This window comes from Oryzias latipes, chromosome 19, assembly GCF_002234675.1.
Source record: "Oryzias latipes chromosome 19, ASM223467v1".
Taxonomy (NCBI): domain Eukaryota; kingdom Metazoa; phylum Chordata; class Actinopteri; order Beloniformes; family Adrianichthyidae; genus Oryzias; species Oryzias latipes.
The window spans coordinates 5,333,280-5,360,804 of record NC_019877.2 but is presented as its reverse complement, the minus strand read 5'-3'; the positions used below and the strand labels follow the sequence as shown (position 1 = coordinate 5,360,804).

Sequence of the window (27,525 nt, the reverse complement as noted above, 5' to 3'; positions counted from 1 at the left end):
TAAAGTGAATAAATAAAATCAAAATATTGCATCACTGCCTTCATTATTTGTTTTCTTTAAGTCAATTTAGTTTTAACGCTTTTACAGTTTTTGTGCATATGGCTTTGTTTTTTGATGGGTTCTTTGAGATGCAACTTTGTATAAAAAGTGCTTTATCAATAAAGTTGATTCAATCTCATTCAAAGCCAAAACATTTATATTTTCCTTTAATTTAACATTTAACTTTTTTTATTGATTTAGATTTCATAATCATATTTTTAAAATGTATAAGTGATATTTTAATAAAAAAATATGTATATAAAAAATAATCATCAGAGCTCAGACTAATCAGTGTTAGAATTATTTAACCTAAGTCAAAGAGTTGGAATAAATTGTAATTTAGAGGTTTCCTTTTTTATATTAAGAAAAAGTAGTTTGATCCCTTTAAAATAGTTTTTTTAATGAAACCACGTCCTTGTGAAAAGTAATTATAATTTTGCAGAATTGTGAATAAAGAAGAGCTAAAAGTCTACCAACAGAGGATCGTATTATTTATTTATAGAGCACTTAAAAAAATTAAATAAGGATTAAGAAAAATAGGCTGAAACATAAAAAAGGATAAAAACAAAACGAAGTTTATTGTTTATCATCAGTTTGTGTCATTTATTTATTCATAGAAAACTGGCAGAGCAGTATAAGACTATTGGTTCCTTAAATGATTAAACTCGTGCAAAATAGGCACTTGTGTCATAATGTAAATGCCTGTGAACTAATTGGCCATCTGGGGTTCATTACACAAACACAGTGACATGTGAACGCTCCAGCTCTGTGACTGGAGATGGACAGCTAAACCCAGCCAGTCATGAAAAGCATGGGGGCATTGAGGTGGGGGCCTGATCCGTCATGGGACACGGTGTCAAGTAAGAGGCAGTGTCAGACTTCCAGCCTCATTGCTAAGTTTACCACAGCCAGAGAAACACTAAATCAAGGGAGCCACTTTCTTCTACCAAACCCAAACTTTAAATCTGGACATACATTGGTTGTAATTTCTCACCTTTGCTGAATTGTATTTTTGAAGAAGAACACACGATGCAGTCCTGTGCCAGGTGTGGGTTTGTGGTCTACCCAGCAGAGAAGATCAACTGCATTGATCAGGTAACAAAACAACATTTTCAAATATAATTTAACAGAGGTAGGGCTTGCTTATTCGCTTTACCAGTATGAGAAACCCTCTGTTGTTTTGGCGTTTAGTTTAGGTAGACTACTCACAACGTGTTTCAGGTGAATGTTCAAGAAAATCTGACCTGCAAATAATTTACAAATCAATAAAGTAAAATGAATTAAATTTGATATTTGTTATGTAATTCTTGAAAATATGCTTCAAATTTACCTGCTTTTCTAACAAAAAATATCACAATTTGCCTTAACTTTAGCCAAAGAGTTTGTTCAAAAGTTATTCCAACACTATTATGTTCAAGTTTACTATTTAAAACAATAATTTTTACTGAAACGTATGTTTTTCAGAGCATTTTAGTAAAATAAACATTTGCAAAGTTGTCAAAAAAGAGACAAATTTACATTTTTACAGGACATTACATTATTTTGTTTTTTTCTAAACCAAAAATTCAATTTAAATACAAAAGAGTTTTAAAATTGGTATTTTGCCTTTTGAAAATCAGAACTGGCACAAAGCATGTTTCCACTGCGATGTCTGCAAGATGGTCCTCACTGCCAACAATTTTGTCAGCCACAAAAAAAGACCCTACTGCTCTGTGTGAGTAACACCAATCTGTGTGTGCACGATCCATCAATGGGACTCATTATGATAAGAAATGTTATTAGTCATTTTCTGTTTCACCCCAGCTATTAAACATCCAACAATTGAATTGCATTTGACGACCGTTTCAGGCACAATCCGAGGAACAACACTTTCACAAGCGTTTATGAAACTCCCATCAACATCAACGCTAAGAAGCAAAGCAAAGCCAGCAGTGAGGTAAGGTTGCGTCACTGCACTGCGAGGCCTTCAGGCTCTTCTCTGACTCACTGTGTAGTGTTGGGAGGCTGGCATAAGCAACTATGTATGCCAAGACTGGAATATTTACCGGGGTTTGTCATGTCTGGATTATTTTTGAGATTGAAGTCTCCAGTGTGCGCATGTTACTCTCAACTCCATGAAACCTCAACTGTAGGCCCAATGGTTCTTCACCAAAAGGCAGGGTAAAGGTGGACGTCTGTGCCGCAGTCTGTCTGGTGACGGCAGGGGTTAGGAATGGACAGAGTGGTTCAGGTTATTTCTGTTCCTCTGACAGTAGTCAGACTAACTCCTCCCCGGGGCTTCACTATTTATGCTTCCAGGGGCTAAAATTATATATCCGAAAAAACAGTCTCGCATCCCTTCCTATCCTCTGCCACGCCACCTGTTACCGTCTGTCTGTGTCTGCATGTACACGCCATGCTCTGTGCTTATATGATCTGAATGCTAGCTAGCTCATGGGATTTGAGTCACTGCACAGACATCCCACTTGCCTTGCAGCTTATGTGGCCCTAAACTTGTGTGTACATGTCCTTCTGTGAGATCCTGTTTTAGGATCTAAATGTTCTTGTATCTGCTGATGATTTAAAGCATCCATCAATGGGTTTTGTGAATATGTGAAGCACGTGCACGCTTGTGCTTGCTTCGGCTTAATGCTTGTCGTCCGTGTGTATTCGTAGCTGAAATATCGTGAGGATGGCGAACGCTTTATGTCCTCCTTCCATTATGACATGAGATCCATGGAGATGGAGAAGGCTCGTCTAGCCAGTCAGATGGCCAGCCAGGTGAGCTCCAGGAAGAGCACCTGGCTCATTTTTTAAGGGAGTTCGGACTCTTTGACATCCTGATTCAGATCAACAAAATCCCAATAGTGTAACAAACACTTAAAATATTCTTACTTTTGTTAAAAAATTATGTTTGTTTGCAAAATTATCTAGTGTTTTATACTTTTGTGTCTTTTTTTGTGGAAAAAAGTCAGAAAATTAATAAAAAAAAAAAAAACATATTATCTTCCAGACAGGTCTAAGTTAATTGACATGCAATGTGTTCAGTTGCTGTAAAATATATACTAACCTCACCCTACAGCTACCCCACTGACCTTTAAGAGGTCACAGTATGGGGCATAGTAAAAGCATCAAACTAGTAGAGGATAGTTTTAGACAAAAAATGACTAAATGGGCACTAAAATGTAATAAAGCAAACTCCTAAATCTTCAGTAATTGTCATGTCAGCTGCTTAAAATGATATTTATAATGCAAGTTTGTCTAATTTCATCTTTTATTTTGCCAGAACATTTTTTTTTATCAAACAGGACATTCATAAAATACGGAAATCACTTTTAAAGTTGATCAGATTTGCTTGTTGTTGTTTAAAAACAGGCTTTTCGGTCTCAGTCTGAGTTCTCCCAGCAGCAGACATTCAGATACTCTGGGATGGTGAGCAACCAGGAGGTAGTGACAATGTCACAAGAGCAGAAGACCATCAGTGATGTAAGTATTCATCTTTATTTCTTTGTATATTGAAAAAGTAGCTCTTGAAGTGTTTTTATTTTTATTTTTCATGCAGGTAAAATACACAGAGGAGAATGAAGAGTCAAAAGGAAAAGGCAGCTTCCCTGCGATGATGACACAAAGTTACCAAGCAGCCAAAAAAGCCAACGTCTTAGCAAGTAGTGTAAGTAGATCCACCTTAATAAATAAAGTTTTCTTTCAGATTTCATTACAAGGATTCACAAGGAAACTATCCTTTTTGTTTTTTTTTCCCAGCTGGAGTATAAAAAGGGGCATGAAGAAAGGATGTCAAAATACACAACTCTTGTTGATACTCCAGAGGTGCTCCTTGCAAAGAAACAAGCACAAATTGCCAGCGATGTAAGTGTTTAAGCCCTCTTAATTTATGTTTTGAGATGCTCAAAGTAGTCTTCTCATGACTTCTTCTGTCCTGCAGTATGCTTACACGGAAGAATATGAACAGCAGAGGGGCAAAGGGAGCTTCCCTGCACATCTCACCCCAGGATACAAAGTCTCAAAGAAGGCAACTGAGCAAGCTAGTGATGTGGGTGTCAAAATAAAAGCGTGCACACATTTTATGTGTATAAGAAAAGTGTTAATCAGCGTCTGATTTTGTCTTGTGGATGCAGATTAAGTATCGGCAGATGTATGAGCAGGAGATTAGGGGTAAAGTAAGCGCTGAGGCAGCAGCCGCCGAGGCCATTCACGCCAAAGAAAATGCAGAGAACTTCAGTCAGGTAAAAAAATGCAGAACAATGCATATCTTACAAATACAATGTAAGAGATGCATACTGTAAAGTGTTATTCATAAGGAAAATCATACGCACACGCCAATGCTACATTGTTTTATAGTAATTCTCATTTAATTCCTGCAGACTTGTAGCAATTTTGTTTTTGTAAATCTTTGCTTGTATTTTTAGGCTTTTTTATCATTTTGTCAAATTTTCTACATAATTTATTTAGATAGGAATCATATTTTGAAAACATTTAGCACAACCGATTTAGAACAACTGGTCTTTTTTGTAATGTTGACTTTTTATCTGCATATCTTAAAGAAGTTTAAAATTTAACTTTTGACAGGGAATTTGGTCTTTTATACAGACGTTTTTGTAATAATATTCTCAGTTCTGCCAGTTTCTTAGAAAAATTCAGAGGTTAAACTCTTTATATTGTTGCTCAGCTGTGTCAGACTTTCTTTTTAAAAAAACGTTGAATTTTATATCTTTAAATTTTCCTCAGTTTAGCAAGAAATATTATCATTTTAGCAATATCTAAAAACTACTTAGTGGTATTCAAAAAATATATTTTGCCTGTTAAAATTTTTATGTGTTTTTTTGTCTTTGCTAATTTATTTTTTTTATTTTACCCACCTAAATTATTTTTCTTGCTTGATTCATTTTTTATTAATTTATTTGGTAATTAACTTGATAGTTTTTAGCATCTTTAGTAACCTCTGAGCAATCAGCTTCAACTCACAAATTTTCTTGAGGGGAATCTTTTTTTTGAAACTACAGATAGCGTATACAGAGGAATACGAGCAACAACGAGGAAAAGGAAGCTTCCCTGCCATGATCACTCCCAGTTATCATCTTGCAAAGAAGGCTCAGGAAATCGCAAGTAACGTGAGTATCAAATAAATACTAAAAAAGCAACATTTAAAATGACACTGAGACTCTGCTATGTAAATGTTTGAGGGTCCACTTGAACTTTTACATTTAAAGCTGGTTAAAAATGGAACCTGCCTGCATCAGGTGTGTTGTAATGTGTTTTTTTAATCATATCTAAACATTGTAGAATACAGTTCGCTTGTGGTCTCATCCATCTTGTGGATTTGTCATTTATGGGCTAAGGATTCTGGGAACAACAATCCGGCGCCCCGTTTCTGATCCTCCCCTTAAACCGACGTGTCATCCTGCTACTTGCACTCAATCATCTCAAATTTCTTTGCAGCTAAACTACAAGAAGGACTTGAACAAGATGAAGGGCACGTCACAGTTCCACAATCTAACCACAGAGGACAACCTGACGCTGAAGAATGCTAAAAAAATCAACAAGATCATTAGTGAGGTGGGGCACCCTTTGAATCACCCATCTATGAACTTAAGTGAGACAAAGTAAATTGTGAATTTGTGTAAAAAAGCAACCAGAAAACATAATTTACTGATGGACGAGCTGTGATTTATTTAAATGTGACTTTAAGAGCTGGAGAAACGATTTAAATCTCCAAAAACAAGAGGTCACCTAACCGGCATTTCTAGCATCCTTGACATGCATGTGTGGCGGCAGGGGAGCTCACGTTCAAGGTCATGGGACATCCCATCATGCCGATGATTGTGAACCAGTCCCCCAAGGCCTCAACTTCATTCATGAGCATCTATTCTGAGCCTTAGTAAGATCACAGCTGAAGCCGTCCATACTTATCCCTGCAGGTGGAGTATAAGAAGGACTTGGAAAACACCAAAGGACACAGCATCAATTTCTGTGAGACTCCACAGTTTCAAAACGCCGCCAAAGTTGCCAAATTCACAAGTGATGTAAGTGTTAGACATGCAAAATAGGCATTTAGAATAGTGTGAAGTGTTTGTAGCTAACCAGGATATTCTCTCTTAACAGAACAAGTACAAAGAGAAATACAAAAGCGATATGAAAGGTCACTATGAAGACTCTGGGATCGACAAGAGAACCATGCATGCCATGAAAGCTATGAAGCTGGCAAGTGATGTAAGTTAAGTTTTGAGGGACTTTTTTTCAGACTGGGATATGAAGAATGGGTCAAAAAATGTATTTTTCTTTATCTTAAGTAGGTTCTGGTCTTCCGTTATAGACGAAACTCCTCATCAGATCCAAAATGAGCACACAACGTTTGAAAAAAAGCTTATATGATTGTAAAATGATTTACATTTTTTTTTGCATTGTTTGCTTCAGATTGCGTATAAACAAGGCAGTGAACAAGAGCAGGCTGAATACAACTATCCAGCCACTCTGACGCCTGGCTACCAAAGCCAGAGGAAACTGGACCCCCTGAAAGATGTACGTCCTGCCCACATATTAGAGAACAACAAGAAGGCGTTTCAGCTGTTCAGCAGTATTTTTATTGTGTCTTGCAGAAAAACTACAGGCAGCACATAGACCAGGTCAAGTACAAGTCAGTGACCGACACGCCAGAGATTGTTTTAGCCAAGAAAAATGCTCAACTTGTCAGCAATGTGAGTAAAACTGAACTCCTCCTAATAACCCCAAAGCCCTTGTTTTAGGACTGCACTCAGGCCTCCCCATTTGTGTTTTTGTTGTGCGAACACTTGTTTCCCATAGTTAAATTACAAAGCAGGCTATGAAAAGACGAAGCACCAGTACACACTGTCCCAGGATCTGCCACAGATCCAGAAAGCCAAAGCCAATGCAGCTTTGTGTAGTGATGTAAGTTGTCACTGCTTTTACACTTGGTGCACGTGGAAGTTTATCCAACGTCCAGTCCTTTATTTTCCAAGTGTTGATCCTCTCCATCTAGATTAAATATAAGGAAGAATGGCAGAAGACCAAGTCGAAGGCCTGTGAAGTGGGTGTGGACGACCTGAGCGTGAAAGCTGCCAAAGCCTCACGCGATCTCGCCAGTGATGTACGTTGTGTGTCTTTTCCTCACACACGATTCAACACCCAAACATGGTCCAAGAATCGATAAAGATTCAACTACGTTTGTGGCGATACGCTACCTTTTGCTTAAATCAGAGGTCTGCAACGTTTGAGCCATTTGGGCCAGTGCTTACTGACCAAAACCCAACAAGAACCACAAAATCCCACTTCACTGTTTTAAAAAATACACTTTTCTGTTTTTGAGCCCTTGTATACTTTTATTTGTTTAATGCTGCTTTTAAATATTTACAATAATTGAATTATAACAGTGCTATCTTTTTCTATAGAGTGTTTCTAAATTGTGTTTCCAAATACAATTTTAATTCATTTTACATTAGACAGCAGGAGATGCAAGTTCCTAAAAAATAAAATACATTCTGTGTCAAATAAATAACTGATCTATTATTTTTTCAATGCATTTGAGGCAACAGGCATTGTTTGCAGTGCTTTGGGGAAAGATATGTATTGTGTGTGCACTTTACACACACTTCAAGCCAATTGTAATTGACCTAATAGGTTGAAGGCAGCATGTGATTGGACGTCTTTTTCTTTGCATCACACGTACATAAACAGGGAAAGACAGGAAAAACTGACCGTTTGCCAAAAATGTATCCGTTTTTATAAATTTTTACCAAATTAATCTTGCTTACACTTGTTGTTTTTAACTTGTACTGCTGTTACTCTCTATATAAGATATATGTATCTTATATATAAGATCAATTTTTTTCTATATTTATCAGTTATCCTTCACATTTTGAAGGTAAACGTACAGTCTTTCTCAGGGACCGGATATAAACCAGGCTCCCCTCGAAGAAAAACATCTGAAGTGGCCTTGATCAGCTGTAATGGCTTGATTATTAAATTAAATGACATGGACATGTGTTTCAGATTAAATACAAGGAGTCGTACATGAAGAACAAGGAGAGAGCAGCGGGGGTCAATGTGAGTGACTCCAAGACTCTTCACTCTCTCCAAGTGGCTAAAATGAGCAGTGACGTAAGCATGGACACCAGTGACGAGTAACGACGAGCTTCTGAATCTGCTTTATTGCATTTTATTTTTATTGACTGTCATTAACCCTGTAGATTGAATACAAGAAAGGCTCCAAGGAGAGCCAGGCTCATTTCAGCCTTCCTCTGAACATGATCAACCTGAGTCACGCCAAGAAGGCCCAGGCTCTCGCCAGTGATCTGGAATACCGCACCAAGCTGCACGACTACACCGTCATGCCCGATGACATCAAGGTCCAGCAGGCTAAGAAGGCCTATGCTCTGCAGAGTGAGGTCAGAGAATCACCAAAAAGGCTATAGTACCATAAATATTCAAAGAAAGGGTTCAAACGTGTGCTTGCTTCCGGTCCTCAGAACCAGTATCGTTCCGACTTAAACTGGATGAAAGGGGTCGGCTGGGAGACTGAGGGATGCCTCAACATTACTCAGGCTAAAAAAGCTGGAGAGCTGCTTAGTGATGTGAGCCTTACCTATTGCTTAAGTTTAACGTCAATCCTCATGTTCATCGACTGAAATCTCCTCCTTGCAGACTAAATATCGTCAGAAGGCAGACAGCATCAAGTTCACACATGTGGCTGATGATCTTTCTATGAAACACGCCCAGAGAAGTCAGGAGCTGCAGAGCGGCGTAAGGCCCACCCTTCAGGTACACTTAGGGCTCCTCTCACCGTGTGACTCCCATCTTTGCTCTTCCAGTTGGCGTACAAAGCAAACACAGAGCAGATGATTCACCAATACACCATGACAAAAGACGAGCCGCTTTTCAGACAAGCAAAAGCCAACGCGGACCTGCTCAGTGGGGTAAGTTTAACGTTTTCTTTTTAAGTGCCACAATTTGAAAAGCCACTTTGATCCTCTTTTGATAGTAAAAGCGTTCCCAGTGGTCTTTTAATTATGATTATACCATGGTCCAGGTGAATCCTTGATTCTGATTGGCTGCTGGGTGTGGGTTAAAAAGGGATAATTCCTAGTGATAATGCACACCTAATGCAGTACAAAAAATTGATTGAATATTTATTTCTTTTGTAAGTGACCTCCACGTCACGATTCATGCTTCTGCGTCGTCCGTTAATTTCTGTTACTGTTCACATCATCTGCCATTTTTTCTTACTTATGCAGTTTTTAGCCAAAATCCAAAAACCTGTGTCATTTTCTGGGACATAGTTTCTGGAAAGGGGTAGGGGTTCTTTAGAAACTCTGACGTGAGCAACCCCGCCCCTTTTCCCCTTCCCACTGCTGAGAGCGCTCTGTTTACAAAGTCCTACAAATTGGGAAAATATTTTATATATATATATATATATTTAAGCTAGTGAGTTTTCCTTAGAAGAAACATGCTGACATGATGGGATCATCGAATAGTGTGACTGAATTTATTGATATAAACATTAAGATTTTTTGGTAAATGTGTGTGTGTGTGTGTGTGTGTTTGGGGGGGGGGTATGAAAGAGCAGATAATTAGGCATTAGAGGGATCCAATTACTCAGTTTCAGCAACATTATTGTTATTTTCTTCTCATGTGACAATCACATTGGAGTTATTGTGAGCAGAAATGCTATAATAAATGGGTTTTGTCTTGTACCTGTACTGTTTTTGCAGAAAGTGTACAAGAGTCAGTGGGAGAAACAGAGAGAAAAGGGCTTTGAGCTCCGTCTAGACTCTCTGTCAATCCTGACGGCAAAAGCCAAGACAGACCTGGCCAGTGATGTATGTTTAAAAAAAAATTGCTTTTTAGAGGAAACATTTGTGATTTCTAGTATAAACTCACATTTTTTTGTCATCCTCAGGTCAAATACAGGAAGGATTATGAGAAAAGCAAAGGCAAAGCCATCGGCATTAAGTCGGTCAGTGACGACTCTCAAATGGCTCACTCTGCTCTGGCCACCAAACTTCAGAGCGACTTGCACTACAAGAAGAACTATGAGGACACCAAGACCAAATACAGGTGTGGATCAGATCTACCATGTGACCTCTTGTCCTGCAGCTTCCAACCTCATCTCTACAAAATAACCAAATCCATTTAATCAAATCTAAACACTAAATCACAAAAAATCGTAAATTACTTTCCAGGTACCCTCATCTTCTTTAGCCGTTCTATGTCATAGTTCACCAGGTTTCATTTATCTGAAGTGATTGGCAATGATACGGGTCATTTATTTTTAATTAGCTCCTATGAATCCATGCCATTTAGTGAACCAAGAGCAGATACATTCCTCCATGGAGGCTGTCGATAACGTAAAAATCAGAAAAAAGGATGAATAATTTAATCCAAAATCCATTTTTTGTTTAAATGTCGAATAAAAGTTTAAGGGTTTATTATTTCTGTCATAGATACTGTAGTCTTAGATTAAAAGCAGAAATGCTGAAATGGTGAGAAATGCCCATCCTAACCCTGTACTTTTCAAAAGGGCATGTGGACAAAAAGAAAAAAGTCCTTTTTTCTTTTGGCAGATACAAAAGCACAATCAAAGCGTTTTTCTGCACCGATCACATTCTGATTTCAGGCTCATGCTTCTCTATCCTTACCGTCTTCTCTTCCCAGCGTTTCTCTGGACATGCTGAACATCAGTCATGCTAAGATGGCTCAGGATCTGGCCACCGAGACCAAGTACAGGACTTTCCTCCACAAATACACAACTCTGCCCACCGATCTGAGCATCGCCTGGGCGAAAAAGGCCAACGATCTGCAGAGTGATGTGAGTCTGCTTATTGGTGGCATCTATGATGCAGACGCTTCAGTACAAATTCTTGTATGCCTTTAGAAACGGTACAGGTCAGATCTGAACTGGATGAAGGGCGTCGGCTGGGAGGCTTCCAACTCACTGGATGTCCAGCAGGCAAAGAAAGCTGGAGAACTAATCAGCGAGGTAAAGGGCGCTGTTTTTGAACGCTTCCTTTGAATTGCCAATTTAACCGAGGCTGTGAAATGGTGATGTGTATGATTGTGTAACATGTGACTGAACGGTGAAAAGGTTTATGGCACAGATTGCATTTAAAGGGCCAGAGACTCTTCTTATTTTCTCCAAACTGAGCTGCAAACCGGCTCTGCTTTGACTGCAGCATCTCTAGTGTCAAAAAGCTTTAGTTTTCCAATAATATTTTAAATTTCTCTACATAACTGATCACACATCTTTTCACTTTGATGTAGCTAACTATCCCTTTTAAAGAATTAAAACAATTTCTATTTAAAGACCCACTCGGGTCATCTTTTGATCTATTTTTGAGAGCCTTCCAGTGGTATTTTAATTATGATTATGCTGTTTTTTTTACCCAAAATCTAAAAAAAACTTGTGTCCATTCTTACAATACAGATTCTTGCCACAACTTAAATTTGCATCTGCGTTGTGGGCAGGACTGCTGACGCAGAGTTATCCCACCCCCCCTTCCCATCATCCATCTGTTCACACGCTCTCCCGCTAGCTTACAGCCCCTCACACCCACAGCTGGTGCAACAAAAATGGCGAGCAATATTGTAGCTATCCAGCCATACAGTTTTGAGCCAGATGGACGTACATAGAGCTAGTCATTTACAAATGGATGCATCAGAATGGAGCAGAGCAGGGAGCTTGTGGCCCCCCCTAACCTAACACCAGCTCAGTGGTGTAGAGTGTCCACCCTGTAACTGGAAGGTCGTGGGTTCAAACCCAGGGAGAGTCATACCAAAGACTTTAAAAATGGGACCTGATGCCTCCCTGCTTGACACTCAGCATTAAGGGGTTGGATTGGGGGGCACCACTGGGTTGAACCACCAAGTGCAGGTTGTCTGCAGCTCACCACTCCCCCAGGGGATGGGTCAAAATGCAGAGAACAAATTTCCCCATTGTTGGATAAAAGTAGTTGACTTTGAATTCACAAAGATATACATTCTAAATAATCGAATAAAAAATACCTAATTTTCTTTAAATATGTCCTCCATCATCGGAAAAATGGTGGCGGAAACAAAACAACACTTGTACCAGTACATATTTTATCATTTTATCATTCACTTCAGACCATTTTGGTGAGACATTTCTATTGCAGACGTGAGGCACCCTACTCTATTTATGGCTTTATCAAAGGCTGCCACTAGTTAAAAGGGTCAGCCGCATTAGGCTGAAATGACAGAGCACCTTCCTCTATTTATATAGATGTATCAGTATCAGTCGCTGTCGTGTGTGTATGGAAACCTTTCTTTATGGCTACTTTTTTTATTTATTAGGGCAGATATTTTCGATACTCTTGTAAACGTATCTGCTCCCTAAAATGGACGTGTTTGCTTTCCTCTTCACATCATGTCTCTCCAGAAAAAGTACCGGCAGAATGTGAGCTCCCTGAAGTTCACCAGCATTGAGGACACTGCAGAGATGACTCAGGCCAAGCAAAGTAATAAACTGGCCAATGATGTAAGTTTATCCTTAGTTACTCACAGGATAAATATTAAAAAATCCACCAAGAGGGTGGATTCTTATGAATATTTGGTCCCAGCTTTTGCTTTTTCAAAGACCACTTTATTTGTAATCCAATAAAAAGCTGGGTGGTGATATCCCCATGTTTCTGCTCTGTTCCCCAGAGGTTATATAGGGAGAAAGGAGAAAACATGAAGCACAACTACACACTCAGTGGGGAGCTGCCTGAGTTGACGCAGGCTAAGATCAACGCCATGAACATCAGTGAGGTAAAACAAAAAATCCCATTTGGGTCCAACTTTTGACCCAGTTAACCGTTCTTCACACCATGTCTGATGTTTGCCCAATCAGAGTCGTTACAAGGAGTCTTGGACAAAGTCACGCGGCGGTGGCTACAAGCTGCGTTTGGATGCCATTCCGTTCCAGTCCGCCAGAGCCTCTGCGGAGATCCTAAGTGATGTGAGATTATATTTCATCTGTTTTTGACTGTCCAATAAATGAAAAAAGTGGCTTTGTGACGCCTAAAACTCAATAAATGAATGATTATTCTAGCAAAAGTACAAAGGAGACTTTGAGAGAAGTAAAGGAAAGATGATTGGACTGAAGGGACTGCAGGATGACTTGAACATTGCTCACTCGGTCCACGCCAGCACCCTGCAGAGCGATGTGAGTGCATCACCACTTCAGAAAAAAAAGAGATTCGGAACTTGAAATTCATTAAATACTTTCTTTGAAATGTTCAGATCAAGTATAAACAGGACTCTGCAAAGCAGCTCTCTAAGTTCCACCTCTCGATGGACATGATGGAGGTGGCTCATGCTAAAAAAGCCCAGTCGCTGGTCAGTGATCAGGACTACAAGCTGTTCCTGCATAACTACACCTCACTGCCTGATGACCTGAAGCTGCAGGCCGCCAAGAGGGCCTATGCTCTGCAGAGTGAGGTGGGAGGATCTCCGATTCTTCATTATGCATATTTTAGAACTCTTTTAGTAAAATAACAACAAAGTCTAAAAGTCTTTAAGGGCAGTGATAAATAATTTTCTAACTTCTGTCAAAGCAAAAGCCCCGTTTTGAAACTCTCTTTTAAAGCTAACCGTTCTGATTTTCTCTAGCATTAAATGTAAACAAAAAGCCTTACAGAGACTAGGAAAAAAAAAGTTTGCTTTGTCTGCAGAGAGAGTATCGCTCTGACCTGAATTATTTGCGAGGTGCAGCCTGGATCGGCACTGGAGCCCTGCAGATTGAAGAGTCCAAACGAGCCACAGATCTAATCAGTGATGTAAGAAGTTTTCTTTATTTTTTTGCTCATTTTGAACACATTTAACTGAAATCAATCAAAATATGTTGTCATTTCTTTCTGCCCTTCCTTTCAAGTGTATTTTGTGTACTTTTTGGACGTGAAGATAATAGGCAAACACAAATGTTGTTGTACTTTCTCCAACAGAAAAACTACAGACAACAGCCATGCAAGTTCAAGCATACCTCCATTGCAGACTCTCCAGACATCGTCCACGCTAAACTCAGTGGGCAGATTACAAATGAGGTGAGGGGATGAATTCGATTTTCATTTTATAAAGGAGTCTCACTTTTCTGACAGGATAGTAGGTCCACCATGAAAGTATATGAGAATAAAGTCGTAACAATATGACCAAAATGTCATAAAAATCTGAGAAAACCTCAACATTTTATGAGACTGCAGTCATGAAATTATATGAAAAAAGTCAAATTTTTATGGGAATAAAGCCTTAGAATTGTAGAAGAAAAAAGTTGTGAAAATATGGCCCTAAAGTAAAAAATACATGAGGAAATAAATCAACATTTTATGAGATCAAAGTCATAAAATTGTAAGAAAAAGTCTAATTTTAACGGTAATAAAGTTGTTTACAGGAATAAAGTAATACGATTATCAAAAAAGTCTCATTTAACAAGAATAGACTTAAAATTATTAGCAAAACTCAAATTTTACAAGAAAAAAGTCAACTATTACAAATACACGGAAAAAAATGGGTAGAATTTTCAAAAAAGAAGGCAAAGTTTGATGAGAATAAAGTAAAAATTATGAAAAAAGTTTTTAAAAAAAAGTAAGAATAAAGTTATAAAAATCAACAGAAAACGTCAAAATTTTAAGACAATGAAATAATAAGATTACAAATTTTTAAGACAATCTATGGTGGCCCTAATACCTTCGTCGTATGTTATTGTGGGGATTTTTTTGTGCCCTATTTTTTTTCTTCTTCTAGTTTTTCTTCCTGTTGTAAAAAGAAAGTAAAAATGCATTTGCACTCATTTCCCTTTTTTCTAGCGTTTGTACAAACAAAAAGGTGTGAATGACCAACACAGCTACACCATCACAACTGAGAGGCCTGAGATCACACAAGCAAAGATCAACGCAGCAAACTTCAGTGAGGTACACATTGGAAGGAGAAAAGGTGGCTTTCTATTTTGTGTGTGTGACATAATTGAACAGGAAATGTTCTGGTGCAGATCAAGTATAGAGAGTCCTGGAACACTCTGAGGGCTCAGGGCTATAAGCTCACCATGCAGGACATCCCCTTCCAGTCTGCCAAGAGCTCCACGGGCATCGCCAGCGACGTGAGCTCATCCCACATCAAAACATACTCAAAAATAACACAACAACAGAAGCTGAGAGCAGAATGTCCTTTTCTCTGCAGTATAAATATAAGTACAGCCACCTGCTGGACAAGGGGAAACACATTGGAGCCAGGAGCATCACTGATGACCCACACCTCCTGCACTGCCGACAGGCAGGCCGACTGGCCAGCAACCAGGAGTACCGCAAAGACGCGCTGATGACAAGCGGCCAGTACCACCTCACTTCAGATATGATTCACCTGGTGGCTGCGAAGAACGCCCAAACGCTGGCCAGCGATCAGGACTACAGGAAGAGACTGCACGAGTACACGGTGCTGCCCGACGACATGAAGGTCAAGTGGGCCAAAAAGGCCTACGAGCTGCAGAGTGAGGTGAGGAAGTGGATAAAAACACAAGAAAAAAAGCCTTAAAGCTTGATGAATCTTGTTTTGTTTGTTTGTAGAAACTCTACAAATCAGACCTCAGTTTTATGAAAGGGGTGGCCTGGGACGGAGTGGGTGCACCCCAGCTGGAGTCTGCCAAAAAGGCTGGAGAGCTAATAAGTGATGTATGTACATTTCTACCTTTCATATGTGGATGTTTTCATCTGAAAAAAATGTATTTTTGGTGCATTCGTTGCTTAAAGCCTGATCTCGCCTCTGCAGAAAAAGTATCGTCAGCTGCCGGACAGCCTCAAGTTCACCTCGGTGACCGATTCTCCTGATATGGTCCACGCCAAGACGAGCTACCAACAGTGCAACGAGGCAGGAGAAAACCCCAAAGTTACACAAAGATTGCAGACCTTATCATGTGTCTTCATGGGTTTTTCTTGTATATATAATCCTCCACAGAGGCTGTACAAAAGTGGAAAGAATGAAGACATGCATAAGTACACCCTACACCCAGATGATCCAGACTTTGTGAGAGCCAAGATCAATGCCCAGCAGATCAGTGATGTAAGCATTACCAAACCTTTTCTGTCAAACATTAACCCACAGTCAGAAGCTCTGATCTGACCTTCTTTGCTCTTTAGAAAGTTTATCGGGCGTCTGGAGAACAAGTGAAGACATTAGGCCATGATCTGAGATTAGATGCCATACCCTTCCAAACTGCAAAGACCTCCAGGGACATCGCAAGTGATGTAAGTTACTCTTTTTATGCCAAAGGAGGAAAAGAGGGGCCATAAAAGATGGTTAAAATATACATTTGATATGTCCACTTAGATATTATTTAAATTGATTATGGATATTTTAAGCAATCAATACAAACAACAAGAACAAACGAAAGAGGACAAACAAAATACATATACATCCATACACAGGTCTATCAAACCTTAGATATTTAGTCATGATTTAATATGTACACGTACAGAAATGCTTATCCACATTCATGTGCGCTTGTAAATGTAAATGACGCCATTCTAATTCTAATTCTATTCACATATTTGCACTTTTATATACAGTACATGACACTTGGAATCCATTAAATGTGCCAAAATGAGTTTAATTAAGTGCTTGAATGGGAGTAGCAAATGTGTGTAACCCTGCCCATACTATGCTTTACTTCATTTTTCATTTTTCTTCTTTGCATAGGTTTTAGGGATTTCAGTGTGTTAATTCACGTATCCATAGGCTACGGCCTGTTGTATAAATAAATAAATGTATAAATAAATGTATAAATAAATGTATAAATAAATGTATAAATAAATAAATAAATAAATAAATAAATAAACAAATAAATAAATAAATAAATAAATAAATAAATAAATAAATAAATAAATAAATAAATAGCCAATATAATCTGGTTCTTAACTTCTAATTAGAGATGTTTACAGTTGCAATGGAACAAAGTTTGAAAACAATATAAATTCATAGAATTTTCCAATTTGAGTCACACGGTAAAAAAACAGTGTTAAACAACGAGTTTAAGGAATATGTCAATTAATCTGAGATTACCAAATCATGATTGAATACAATTGCTCATTTAAAACAAGCCTGTTAGAAAGACAAAACTTTCTAACAATCTTAAACACAATTCTAAACAAATACAAATGCACAAAATTTGCATTTGTTCATTGTATTAGCTCCTAATCTGGATTATTTTTTAGTCCTGTAGCAATGCAATCACACTGTTTCCAACTTTAAACAGGTTCTGAAAGCAGATTGATTGAATTGTTGCAAACAATTTGACTTTCTACCTTTCTTTTCTAGATAAATTAGTTCTGTGTGTGTTTCCCCTCAAATCTCCAGATTATATTTTTCTTTAACTTTAAGGGAACTATGTTATAGTCCCATTTTTTAATGTATAACACATTTCCTTTAATGACATAATAGAATAGATTAGAACAATTATATTCTAACACATTTAATGTGCGTTTTACCAGTTTATTTCTGATGCAAGAATTTGTTTTTGTTTTAGTTCCGTTACAAAGAATCCCATCTGAAGGAGAAGGGCCACCAGGTGGGGCTGCGCTGCGTCCAAGACGACCCCAAGATGGTGCACTCCCTGGCAGCCAGCAAGCTTCAGAGCAACCTGGAGTACAGCCGTCAGTCCAAGGAGGAGCGCGCTCGCTACCAGATCCGTGCAGACCAGCCGGAGTTCTTACAAGCCAAGAAGAGCCAGGCGCAAGCCAGTGACCTCACGTACCGATGCAGGCTCCACGACTACACCTGTGACCCCGAGCAGCTCACTGTCAAGCACGCCAAGCAGGCTTACAAGCTGCAGAGTGATGTGCGTCCGTGGGGCTCCTGATGGAGATCGGCTCACTGTTGGTCTGACATACTGAACTTTGATTGGTCATGTAAATTCTCTGTTGCAGGTCAACTACAAGTCTGACCTGAACTGGATCAAAGGAGTGGGCTGGACCCCTCCAGGGTCCCACAAGGCGGAGCTGGCCCGCCGGGCTGCAGAACTGGGACTGGCTGAGGGCGTTTCCACTGATGAGGCAATTGCAAAATATCAGTACATGATGATGGTAAAAGCAGTCTTATTTTTTTTAATTTATTTATGTTTATTAGATTTTTTTTTTCAAACTTTAGACCAGGGGTGGGGAAACTACATCCCGAGGGCCATATGCCATTAAACTATTTAATCTGGCCCACCAAACTGAAATAAATCATATTAATGATCCATAATAATGTTTTATTTTCCCTGTAATTCTGGTGTCTACCTATAGATGAATAAATCAAATTGAATAAATGACCTTTGCCTGGGTGCAAAAAAGGTATTCTGCATTCATGCAGTGAACAATCACTTAACAATCCCTTCAAGGTAACAAAGTACTTCACAGTAAAATAAAGAAAAAAAATTGAAAAATTTGCCAATTTAAGAGCAAAGAATTAAAATACAAAAATCAATAAATTACAAACAAGACAGATAAGATTGCAATATAACAAATAAAAAACATGCCACTGACTACGGAGTATTAAAAGCCATTTTAGAACGGTAAGATGGAAAATTTGTAGTCTTTCTAACGTTCATGTCTTTTTCCTGATCATTTCAACACCACATGAACGCAGCATTTTTCTAAGTTTCTGCTTTTTCCTGAGGGACATTAACCCGTTGGTGCAATTGGCAAAGTCTAAAAAAATAAACAAATAGCATGAAATATTGACGTAATAAACACAATCAGAGGAATCCCTTTGGCAAAATAGTTCACATCTTAACCCTCTTGTTTGTGTTTTGGGTCAACTGGACCCATTTTGAAATTTAGAAATCTTAAAATATTTAAAGTATGTTTCTACTTTGAAAATTCACCGGCTTATCTTAATTAATTTAATAAACATATAAAATAAAAATGGTTCATTTGCTCTACTTGTAATTCAGACAACAAACATCCATGTTGTCTTTCAGAAAGAAACACACAACAGGAGGGTTAAATGAGGCTCCCAAACAGAAAATAAAAACTTTTAAAATAAAAAAAGTCTTTGAATGTTCTGAAGAATATTTTGATGTGGGCTAATAAAACCTCCAGTCCACCTTTAATTGGCAGGCCTTTTCCATTGATCCACTGCAAAATTATGTATTTTCTTGCAGCAAAAGTGAGCACACGATCTATGTTTTACATCAGTCTTAAAACAAGACATCCAAATCCAGATTTAGTTCCAATTTCTTCTGTATTTCACTGGTTCTTCTGCAACTTCAATCATGACCAAAAGCAATGCTTCAAACTATGAAATTTTTTTTTTTTCATAACTTATTTAAACTAAATAAAGCAGGAATTGTTTTAATGTAAAATGTTATTTTACACTATAAAACGCCAGATAGGTTCTTTCCAAATAAAAAGACAAAAACGTGGGTTAAAATAAATTATCTAATAAATGAATATTCAATTTTTTAACCTCAATTCCATTGGTAAAAGCCAGCCCGAGAAGCAAGACAGTAAAGTTTCGGACTTTTTGCAAAACCTTTTCTCTTTCTCTGTCTTTAAGTTGCGTCACCAGCAGCAGATGGAGCAGCAGCAGATGGAGCAGCAGCAGCAGCAGCAGGTCTCAGAGCACGAGGAAAACAGCACCGAGATTCAAGGGGGCGTCAACATGGACGCTATGGAGGTCCTCCACGTGAAGAGGAAGCAAACCATTCAGAAAAAATCCTCCACCACAACTTCATTCAGGTCCATGGAGAAGAAGTCCAGTTCTACCTCTTCATCTGCTGCCATCCACAGCACAGTCCAGACAACTACATCCAGCAAAGCTGGAGATGCATAGAGTGGAGATGTTTGTTATTATATATTGACAGTTTTGAGGGAAGTGAGAACTTTAAAATAAATTTGATTTATTGAAGGAAATTGCTTGTTTGTAAGGGAAAGTGTAGAGCATGTTGAAGAAGAGAGGATCTGTAAAGTCTGTGAAAGGGCTGCATAAATATAAGGAAAAACAACGAAAATAACGTTGGAGTGAATTTAAAAATGAACGAAAAAGATGGAATTATGGATTTTGCATTTGAAAAGATGAAACTGAAAATGCCAAATTACTTGTTCATGTTAATTATGTGTTTGTTGGAAAAAGCACATTGCACAAAACGTTTAAATGAGCTCTCATCTATTGAAGTTCACTTTCTCATTAGAAGTGCAGACTTTGAAGATGTTGATGCACTTTTGTCTGACCGGTTCAGCTTTACGAGTTTGACTTTCTGTTATAGACTGAAAGCAGATGCTTGATTTTAACGTGGAATAAATACATTTTTTCAAGGCAAACTGCTTTTTTCATCCTCAATGGGGTAAGATTTCAAAATAAGGGCACTGTGAAGCTGAACTGATAAATAATTTCTAAGTTCATTTAGCTCTTGGTCCAATTTATAAAGGTGAGAATTTCAGCATGGACGACAAACTTTTATTATTTTGTGCAGATTTCTAGAAAAATAAAAACAAAACTCAATTTTCTTCATTTTAATACTCAAACAGTGATCACTCTATCAGGGTGCAAGATCATATTTCATTATACAGCACTATGTAGTCCTTAATGTACAAAGGATGGAGGTAAACCACACAAACTTTCTTCACTGTTTGTCCACCTCCTCTAGTTGCTTACAGAGTTTTTTTGGTTAAAAAAAAAAATAGTGCTTGTAAACCATATTTTATGAACAAAATTGTCCTGATTTCCTTCATCCAACACTCTGAACTGCTGCAGAGGGCTGTGCAGACTCCTGCCACACCGCCCTGCAGTAAGTGCTTCAAGCCTGGATTGTGTCCCAGCAGAACTGCATTTCATCTCATATCCAAGGAATGCTGGACTGAAAACGTTCACATTTCTATTGCAATCTCCCGAAAGGCCAAAGTTTACAAAAGTCAGGATTTCCACTGTCTTCAGGCTCAGACTTTATGGCAATTCACAGGGTTTTGTTGTAGCGAAAGGGAGGATGTAAAAATAATGTGAATTTTTTTAAAGAAAAGATATAAATATGAGCATATCATCCTGTCAAAACTCCTAAAGAGGTTGCAGTTTGTTTTGTCCCATCGTTGCTGCATTCCTGTGGTGGGCTCATGTGTACTCTGATTTGCGGATGTAGTTGGAAGGCACGTATCCCTGCTGGCCTCCCGCCTCCCCGAGCCACCATTCCGCGTTGCCGTTCAAGTCCTGAAACGCCAGAATCCGCAGACGCTGATTGGCTGATATGCTCAGCTCGTTGGGGCAGCGAGCGGTGAAGGAGTAGAGGGCGTAATAAATCTGGAAGAACACAAAAAGGGTTAACTTTTTAAACGTAAACACCAGAGTTCAGGTTGCTGCTGTGAGTCTTACTTGATGGCTGTCTGGTTCATCGTTGGGTTCTGGTTCTGGCTTAGGCTCAATGTAGTCCTCTTTGGTGTAACCAGGCTTCTTTTGCCGTCTGTCTGCATTTCTCCACCGGGTGGAGCTGTAACTTTTCTCTGTACGGTCATACCGCTGGGAGCGACCGTTTCTTTGAGAGGAATACGAATCCGTCTCGGAGAAGTCGGATGTATCCTTGTTTCCACTTCCGTAGCTGGTATCGTAGGAGTCTCTGTTTCCGCCTGAGCTCCGGTACCGAGGCTCAGCGTCTCTGCGGCTGGGAGAGTTTCTGCGTTTCTGCTCTGAAAGGTCTCTGCGGTCTGAGCGAATTTGGGGCGAGGAGCTCATGGAGTTGCTCTGGCTGCCGGAATCGAGCGCGTCCCGGGGCTGGCTCCTGCGAGAGGAGGCGGAGTCCAGAGACGGGTGTGGGGACGACTGGCTTTGGGGCTGGGTGGTGGAAAAGCTGACGGTGGCCGTATCCTGGTTAAAGGTCAGGGTGCTGCTGCTGTTCTGGCGGGAGAAAACGGGGGAGGAGCCGCCATAACCGGACTCATTGGAGGACTGGCTCTCAATGGACACGTCCGAGTGGCTCCTGCGCGGGTTGTAGGGTTTGAGAAAAGAGCTGTACACAAACCCCTTTGTAACTGCAAGAAAGAAAAAGGCAGAAAAAGAAAATGAATTAAAGCCATAGGCCGCCACTCTCATTGGCTACCCAGCGCTACACACCCCTCACTCTCCCCTGCTGCCTCTGCCACCCTGGTCAGTGCTGAACATTCCTTTTCATTAAAAACAAATTGAAGGCTTTCTGTTGGCCTCAACTCCATAGCAACCATTTTATTTTTTGGTCACCTGGGGGTGACGAACAGATCAATGCAATTTTTAGAAGAATCGGCTAAAATAAATGTTTGAATTTCCTTGGCAACCAAGGTTTTTGGTTAACCACGCCCACATTCCTAATACGTTGAAGCCGTATGTCATGTCGTTTTGTTCAGCTTGAGCCATCGATTCATGTGTTACATTTTCGCAATATTCTCGAGCAACAGGGGAACGCCACTTTTGCGAGCTCACAATGCGAACGAACGCTGTTCAAAAAGGACAAACTTTAAAACCAACAATTTTTACCCAAGTAGCTTCCCAGAGATGCTCAAGGAGGTTAGGAGGCGATAGATTCAAATCCCTTGGAGGAGTCTCAATTTGTAGAAGGTACTAAAGATGGAGACCGATTACTGGGGTTAAAGGTCAACAAAATGTCAGCTGAGGTTGTAAGTCAGTGGTCCCATTTGTATTTTTGATGTTGACTTCCTGCTGTGACTTTGACTATGTGGCGGGGGTGAAATTTTCGCTCAAACGTACAGTTGGGCAAATAAAATTGCAAAAAACAATCTGATCCACGCCATCCAGGACTGCTGCGGGACGAACAGAGGACATTTTCCTTTTCTCCATGAAGTTCAGAAGAAATATTTTACCTCCGTTATCAATCAACCAGCGGTTTTGGCTCCCCATGGGGTCCTGCTGCTTGATCACGCCCACAAGATCCCCCTCCTGTATGGAAATATCCAGATCCTGGGCGGCGTTGAAGTTCCTCTCAGCCTGGAAAAGGTTCTCGGGGCCGTAGCGCACGAGCAGCGCCGTCCGGTGCTCATCTGTCTGCAGGCTGCAGTTAGGCTGAAGAAGATGGACAGTTCAGAGGAGAAACTTTTGAAAAGTATTCGAATATAAAGAAATCCTGGGAACTCACAGGTCCTTGAAGCTGCTTTTTGGAGGTCTGTTTGTCCAGAGTTTTCTTCTCCACTGGCTTTTTTGTGGACGTGGTGAGAGGCAGGTTTTCGGGGCAGAAGCTGAAGCTTTGGAGCAGTCGGAGGACGCAGTTGTACTCCTCCTGAAACTGTGCGATTAGGTTTCCACTCGTTGCCCCTTTGTTTGAAAACTGCTGAAACAAGAAAAGAACACAAGCAAAAATGAATATTTTCCTAGATATTTTGTTTTTTTTAAATATCTTAAACTTTTTGTTTTCCCATCTTCTTTCAGATTTTGCGTTAGTTTTTGTACTTTGATGAGCACTTTTCTGTCTCTTAAGTTTAAACGATTGTTTAGGCAAGCATTTTATAGTTTTGTTGCCTCATTTTCAATCATTTTTTTTGATGATTAACCGTATTTTCTCGGTCTGGTGGATTAATAATACCTGCAGGAGCGGCTTCAGTTCTTCCATCGTCGTCCTCATGAAGTCTTTCTGGGCCTGAGCGAAGGCCGTAACGCAGCCTAGGAACATCTCCTCTGCGGTCTGGAGGAACTTCGGCAGCTCGTCTAGAAGCTGAGCGTTCAGAGCCTCGTAGTTATTGCGTGCCGCCCGCAGCTCCTCCTGGACGCGGCGGTCCTTCAGGCGCTCAGCTCGCTCCTTGCAGTTGTCGTAGTCCAGCAGCTTGTCGAAGCGTTTCTGGATGAGTTTGTAAGGCCCGGCAAACATGGCGAGCAGCTGAGTCAGCGGGTTGATGACCAGAGCTTCTGTGCGTTCCTTCTGCTCAGAAGAACAGCAGAGGTGGAGGTGAGGTTGTTGTTTAAGCTGGTCGTGTGAAAGCAAAAAGATGAGGACTCACAAACTGGGTGAACTTTCTGTCGCTGATGCAGCGGTGAGCTCTCTGAAAACATTCGGGGTCCATCAAACTGCGCTCGTTGTAGATGTCGCAGAAACTGATGGCTGCCAAGACTTTGACCGAGGCAGATTCCTGCAAAGAAAAACGTTTCCGCATAAAAATCCCTCGCTAAAACACAGGGCTATAATAAAAGAAGAAAAATAGACAAACATATGAGACTAAAGTAATTAAATTGTAAGGAAAAAGTCGACATGTTACGAGAATAAAGTCATGAAATTATAAGAAAAAGTTCAAAATTTTACAAGAATAAAGTACTAAAATTCTCCTAAAATTTAGACTTTTTCCTCAACATTTAACAACTTTATTCTGGTAAATTGTTGCATTTTTTTCATAATTGTACAACTGTTTCACATAAATTGACTACTTCACCCTTATAAAAATTTAGAGTTTTTATCATAATTCTACGACTTTTTACTGGTAAATGTATTTTTTTAATAAATAATTTTACAAATTCTTGCTGATAATTTTAACTTTATTCTGGTAATTCTCAAATTTAAAAAATATTATAGTTTTTCCTCATAATTTTTTATGACTTTATAACTTTATATAACAACATTATTCTCTCATATTCTTCCCTATTTTGTTTGTCAAATTTTGTGTCAAAGGCAAAGGGTTATTGGATTTTTGTGATGGGCATGTTTCTTTATGTATCATGTATTTTGTCTTTCAGTGTCACATAAGCCCGTGTGGGCTGGGCACATTAGTGCATGACACTTAAATAAATAAAATCAATCAATCAATCAATCTTTCCTCTTTTGTGATTGTACTTCACACATTTTTTGTAGAAGAAAAGAGTTTCTTTACCCTTAAATGCTGCAGATATAAGGAAATGTCTCTGATAAACGTCTTGATCAGTCTCTCCTGCAGTCTGAACTTCTTTTCAGCCTCATCAAACACTTCATCCTTAAACTGGGAAAAAGATGAGGAGTTTTTAGAGCAAAACAAACCAAAATCACAAAGTCCAAAACCTTTTTTTTTTAATCCCTACCTGAGGTGCCATTCCTGTGAGCTGCTTGAGGTGGCTGCTGACACGGTTGGATTTCTTAATAATGGAGTGCATGCTCAGCTTGGAGATCTTGTCGATGAACGTGTCTTCATCCCCTTTTCTGTATTTCATCACTGTGCACAAAAAAAAATACATTTTGTCAACACTTTTATAACCACAGTACAACATAAGAAGCCAGGAGCAAAACTTTTACCCAGATCCTTCCTGCGCTTGTACTCGTTAATGTTCACGTTGATCTCTTTGACGACCTGCACAGCTTTAGTGAGCTGTAGTCTGTCATGGTGGCTCTCTGGAGTGGCCCCCAGGAGCTCGGTCAGCAGCAGAGGGTACCGCATCACCCGCTGCACCGGCTTAATGAGGAACGAGCCCAGGTTGATGTAGTTTGCTTTGCCCCTAAAGGAGGAGGGATCAGAAACGTCATGGGAGGGGGTTTATGTAGCCGAAACCATGTTAGAGATGCGGAAATCACCCACAAGCCACTGTCACAAGAAAAACATGTAATGAAGGTATTTCACACATTATCATATGGATGGGGCAATCCAATGATAAAAAAACATCATCACATATTCATATATTCTGATGATGCTTAGAAGCCTTTAAAAAGCAGGGGAGGAGGGGCACAGAGACGTAGATTTGCTTTGTTTAAATGCCATCGACAAGACAATTTTTTTATTCTACATAAATTGAGATACTGAGGCATTAAACCATTTTACATAAGTATATTGGTCTAATTTCGAGCAGAAATCGCTGCTCAGACAGAATAACTCTTTTTCACTTAATCAAATTTTGAATAAAATAATGTTTAGCTTTAATTAAGACAAAAGAAAAAGAATTCTCCAATAAGAAAAAAAGCTGTCTCAGTCAAATGTTTAATGTTATGTCATTGTGGATTACATTAAAATTAATTATGTGATATAACAAAAATTTACATCAATATACTTTAAGAATTTAGGTTTTGTCATAAAATATTGGACTTTTTGTTAAAAAAGGGGGGGTTTTGCCACGTTGCCAAAAAAAGTTACACAAAAGCTGATTTCAAGTGCATGTCTCATTTTGTCCAGTAGGTGGCATTTTTCCCCCAGAGTCAACCAACTATTTTTATTGTCCATGAAGGGGCAGAACTGGGGGCACAGGCCTTCAGTTCTCTGCACAACAGTACAAGAGTCCATGCAAACGCTAGCCACAGAATATTACTGAGCCCGGGTCGGGTCAGCACCAAGGTCTCCAAACCACCACAGTGAGGGCACACGCTCAGGTACAACAAGCAGACACATCCACCCGGGTCAACATGAAGGAGTGTTAGTGAGCAGCACACATGCGGTCAGGATGATGCTGGAAATCATGCCGACACACTTGTTGCAGGAACTTACCAGTTTCGGTAAATGGCTCTGTTGAAGGAGGGATGGAAAGAGAAAACAAGATTTACACTGAAAACCTGAAACTTTTGTTGAGCAAACATTTTATTTGTGTTTGATTTAAAAATAAATCTGTATGTATTTTTTTTAAATTGGGAGTTTTCTTTTTCGTCAAACAAAGTACAGAGCGTCAACAAGACTCCAGAGTGGCCGTAAACCTTTATGCAAACAAACACTCAGGAAAGGTGCCAACTTTAACGACCGTTTCATTGTTTAATACGCTGAGGACAAATTTAAAGAAAAACTTGAGAAATGACAGAAAAAAGTCAACTTCACGTTGACAAAGAGATTAGATCTGAGCTCTTTGCTGTCCCTCTTTTGTTCTCAGAGCAGCAGCCTTTCCTTTCCCTTCCACTTTGTGTTTATTTTCAAACCCTTTTCGGCTAAAGGAAAACAGTGTCAGCGCAAGACTATGAGTCAGATTGAAAGCGGACTGGGTGAGCCAGGTAGGGCACATTCTTGAACTGCTTTACATTACTGAGGTCGACAGAAAGTCAGAGAGCGGGCACGCAGCCCTGATACAGCGCCGCCGGGGTTCGAGGGGCTGGAATTTAGTGCAAAACATCCTTGAACTTCATGGTTTTTTTTAAACAAAGTTTTCTGACACCTTTTTACACAATGCTTAAGATTTGCTAAAGTTTTTTTAACAAAGAAGCTCTACCAACACTTTGTTTTTATGCGGACACACAGAAACCTGAAAACCTCCTTTTTGTTTCGACTCACCTCAGCCGCTCCAGACACTCCAGAACGTGGCGCTGGATGCCTTCATCCTTCTCGTAGCTCTCCAGCAGTGAAATAGCATCGTCGTGGTTTTGGCAGTACAGCTTGTAGACCTCTTCCATCTGAGATCTAAAGTCCAGAAATGTTTTTCCTGAAAGAGAGGAAAAATTGAATGGAAAAACAGAAAAGTAAGAAGTTTATCTTTTACTAATACCAAATAGATTTAAAAATATCTAATTTTTAATCATTAATGCAAAAAATTCATTTAACTCTTTTATGGCTTTAAAAAAAAAAAAAAAACAACCAAGATATGTTTGTTTTCCTTTTTTAATACAAGTATAACAAAAAC

The 27,525-nt window shown here is 39.4% G+C and overlaps 2 protein-coding genes across 9 annotated transcripts in view; one reads left to right on the top strand and one right to left on the bottom strand.

Annotated features, from left to right (window-relative positions):
* Nucleotides 1–924: 924 nt before the first annotated feature.
* nrap (nebulin related anchoring protein) lies at nt 925–20,333 on the top strand. 5 transcript variants are annotated; one of them, XM_011487969.3, is made up of 43 exons: nt 925–1,134; nt 1,659–1,753; nt 1,888–1,975; nt 2,695–2,799; nt 3,394–3,504; nt 3,581–3,688; nt 3,781–3,885; nt 3,962–4,069; nt 4,155–4,262; nt 5,040–5,147; nt 5,476–5,592; nt 5,955–6,059; nt 6,139–6,246; nt 6,451–6,555; nt 6,633–6,731; nt 6,838–6,942; nt 7,034–7,141; nt 8,044–8,151; nt 8,241–8,438; nt 8,520–8,624; nt 8,695–8,793; nt 8,862–8,966; nt 9,762–9,869; nt 9,950–10,107; nt 10,705–10,858; nt 10,925–11,029; nt 12,446–12,544; nt 12,712–12,816; nt 12,899–13,006; nt 13,100–13,213; nt 13,291–13,488; nt 13,722–13,826; nt 13,992–14,090; nt 14,850–14,954; nt 15,032–15,139; nt 15,220–15,531; nt 15,603–15,707; nt 15,805–15,903; nt 15,991–16,095; nt 16,173–16,280; nt 17,558–17,869; nt 17,958–18,113; nt 19,570–20,333. In XM_011487969.3, the coding sequence occupies exons 1-43, from the start codon at nt 1,069–1,071 to the stop codon at nt 19,843–19,845; spliced, it is 5,403 nt and encodes a 1,800-aa protein (XP_011486271.1). In that variant the 5' UTR covers nt 925–1,068; the 3' UTR covers nt 19,846–20,333. The 5 variants fall into 5 exon arrangements, with proteins under 5 accessions (XP_011486271.1, XP_011486270.1, XP_020567775.1 ...); XM_011487968.3 differs by having other exon boundaries at nt 3,578–3,688; XM_020712116.2 differs by lacking the exon at nt 2,695–2,799.
* Nucleotides 20,334–20,510: 177 nt separating this feature from the next.
* The window catches only part of dnmbp (dynamin binding protein), a 39,189-nt gene continuing 32,174 nt past the window's right edge, over nt 20,511–27,525 (bottom strand). For 2 of the 4 annotated variants that reach the window (XM_011487964.3, XM_011487967.3), the window contains 11 exons: nt 27,180–27,327; nt 26,412–26,429; nt 25,235–25,434; nt 25,024–25,154; nt 24,840–24,944; nt 23,979–24,107; nt 23,567–23,899; nt 23,123–23,314; nt 22,851–23,049; nt 21,376–22,028; nt 20,511–21,303 (listed from right to left, as the gene is read on the bottom strand). In XM_011487964.3, the coding sequence (XP_011486266.1) occupies nt 21,118–21,303; nt 21,376–22,028; nt 22,851–23,049; nt 23,123–23,314; nt 23,567–23,899; nt 23,979–24,107; nt 24,840–24,944; nt 25,024–25,154; nt 25,235–25,434; nt 26,412–26,429; nt 27,180–27,327 (2,294 nt within the window). In that variant the 3' untranslated portion in view covers nt 20,511–21,117. The remainder of the gene's footprint in view (nt 21,304–21,375; nt 22,029–22,850; nt 23,050–23,122; nt 23,315–23,566; nt 23,900–23,978; nt 24,108–24,839; nt 24,945–25,023; nt 25,155–25,234; nt 25,435–26,411; nt 26,430–27,179; nt 27,328–27,525) is intronic. The other 2 variants (XM_011487965.3, XM_011487966.3) reach the window with 2 other exon arrangements.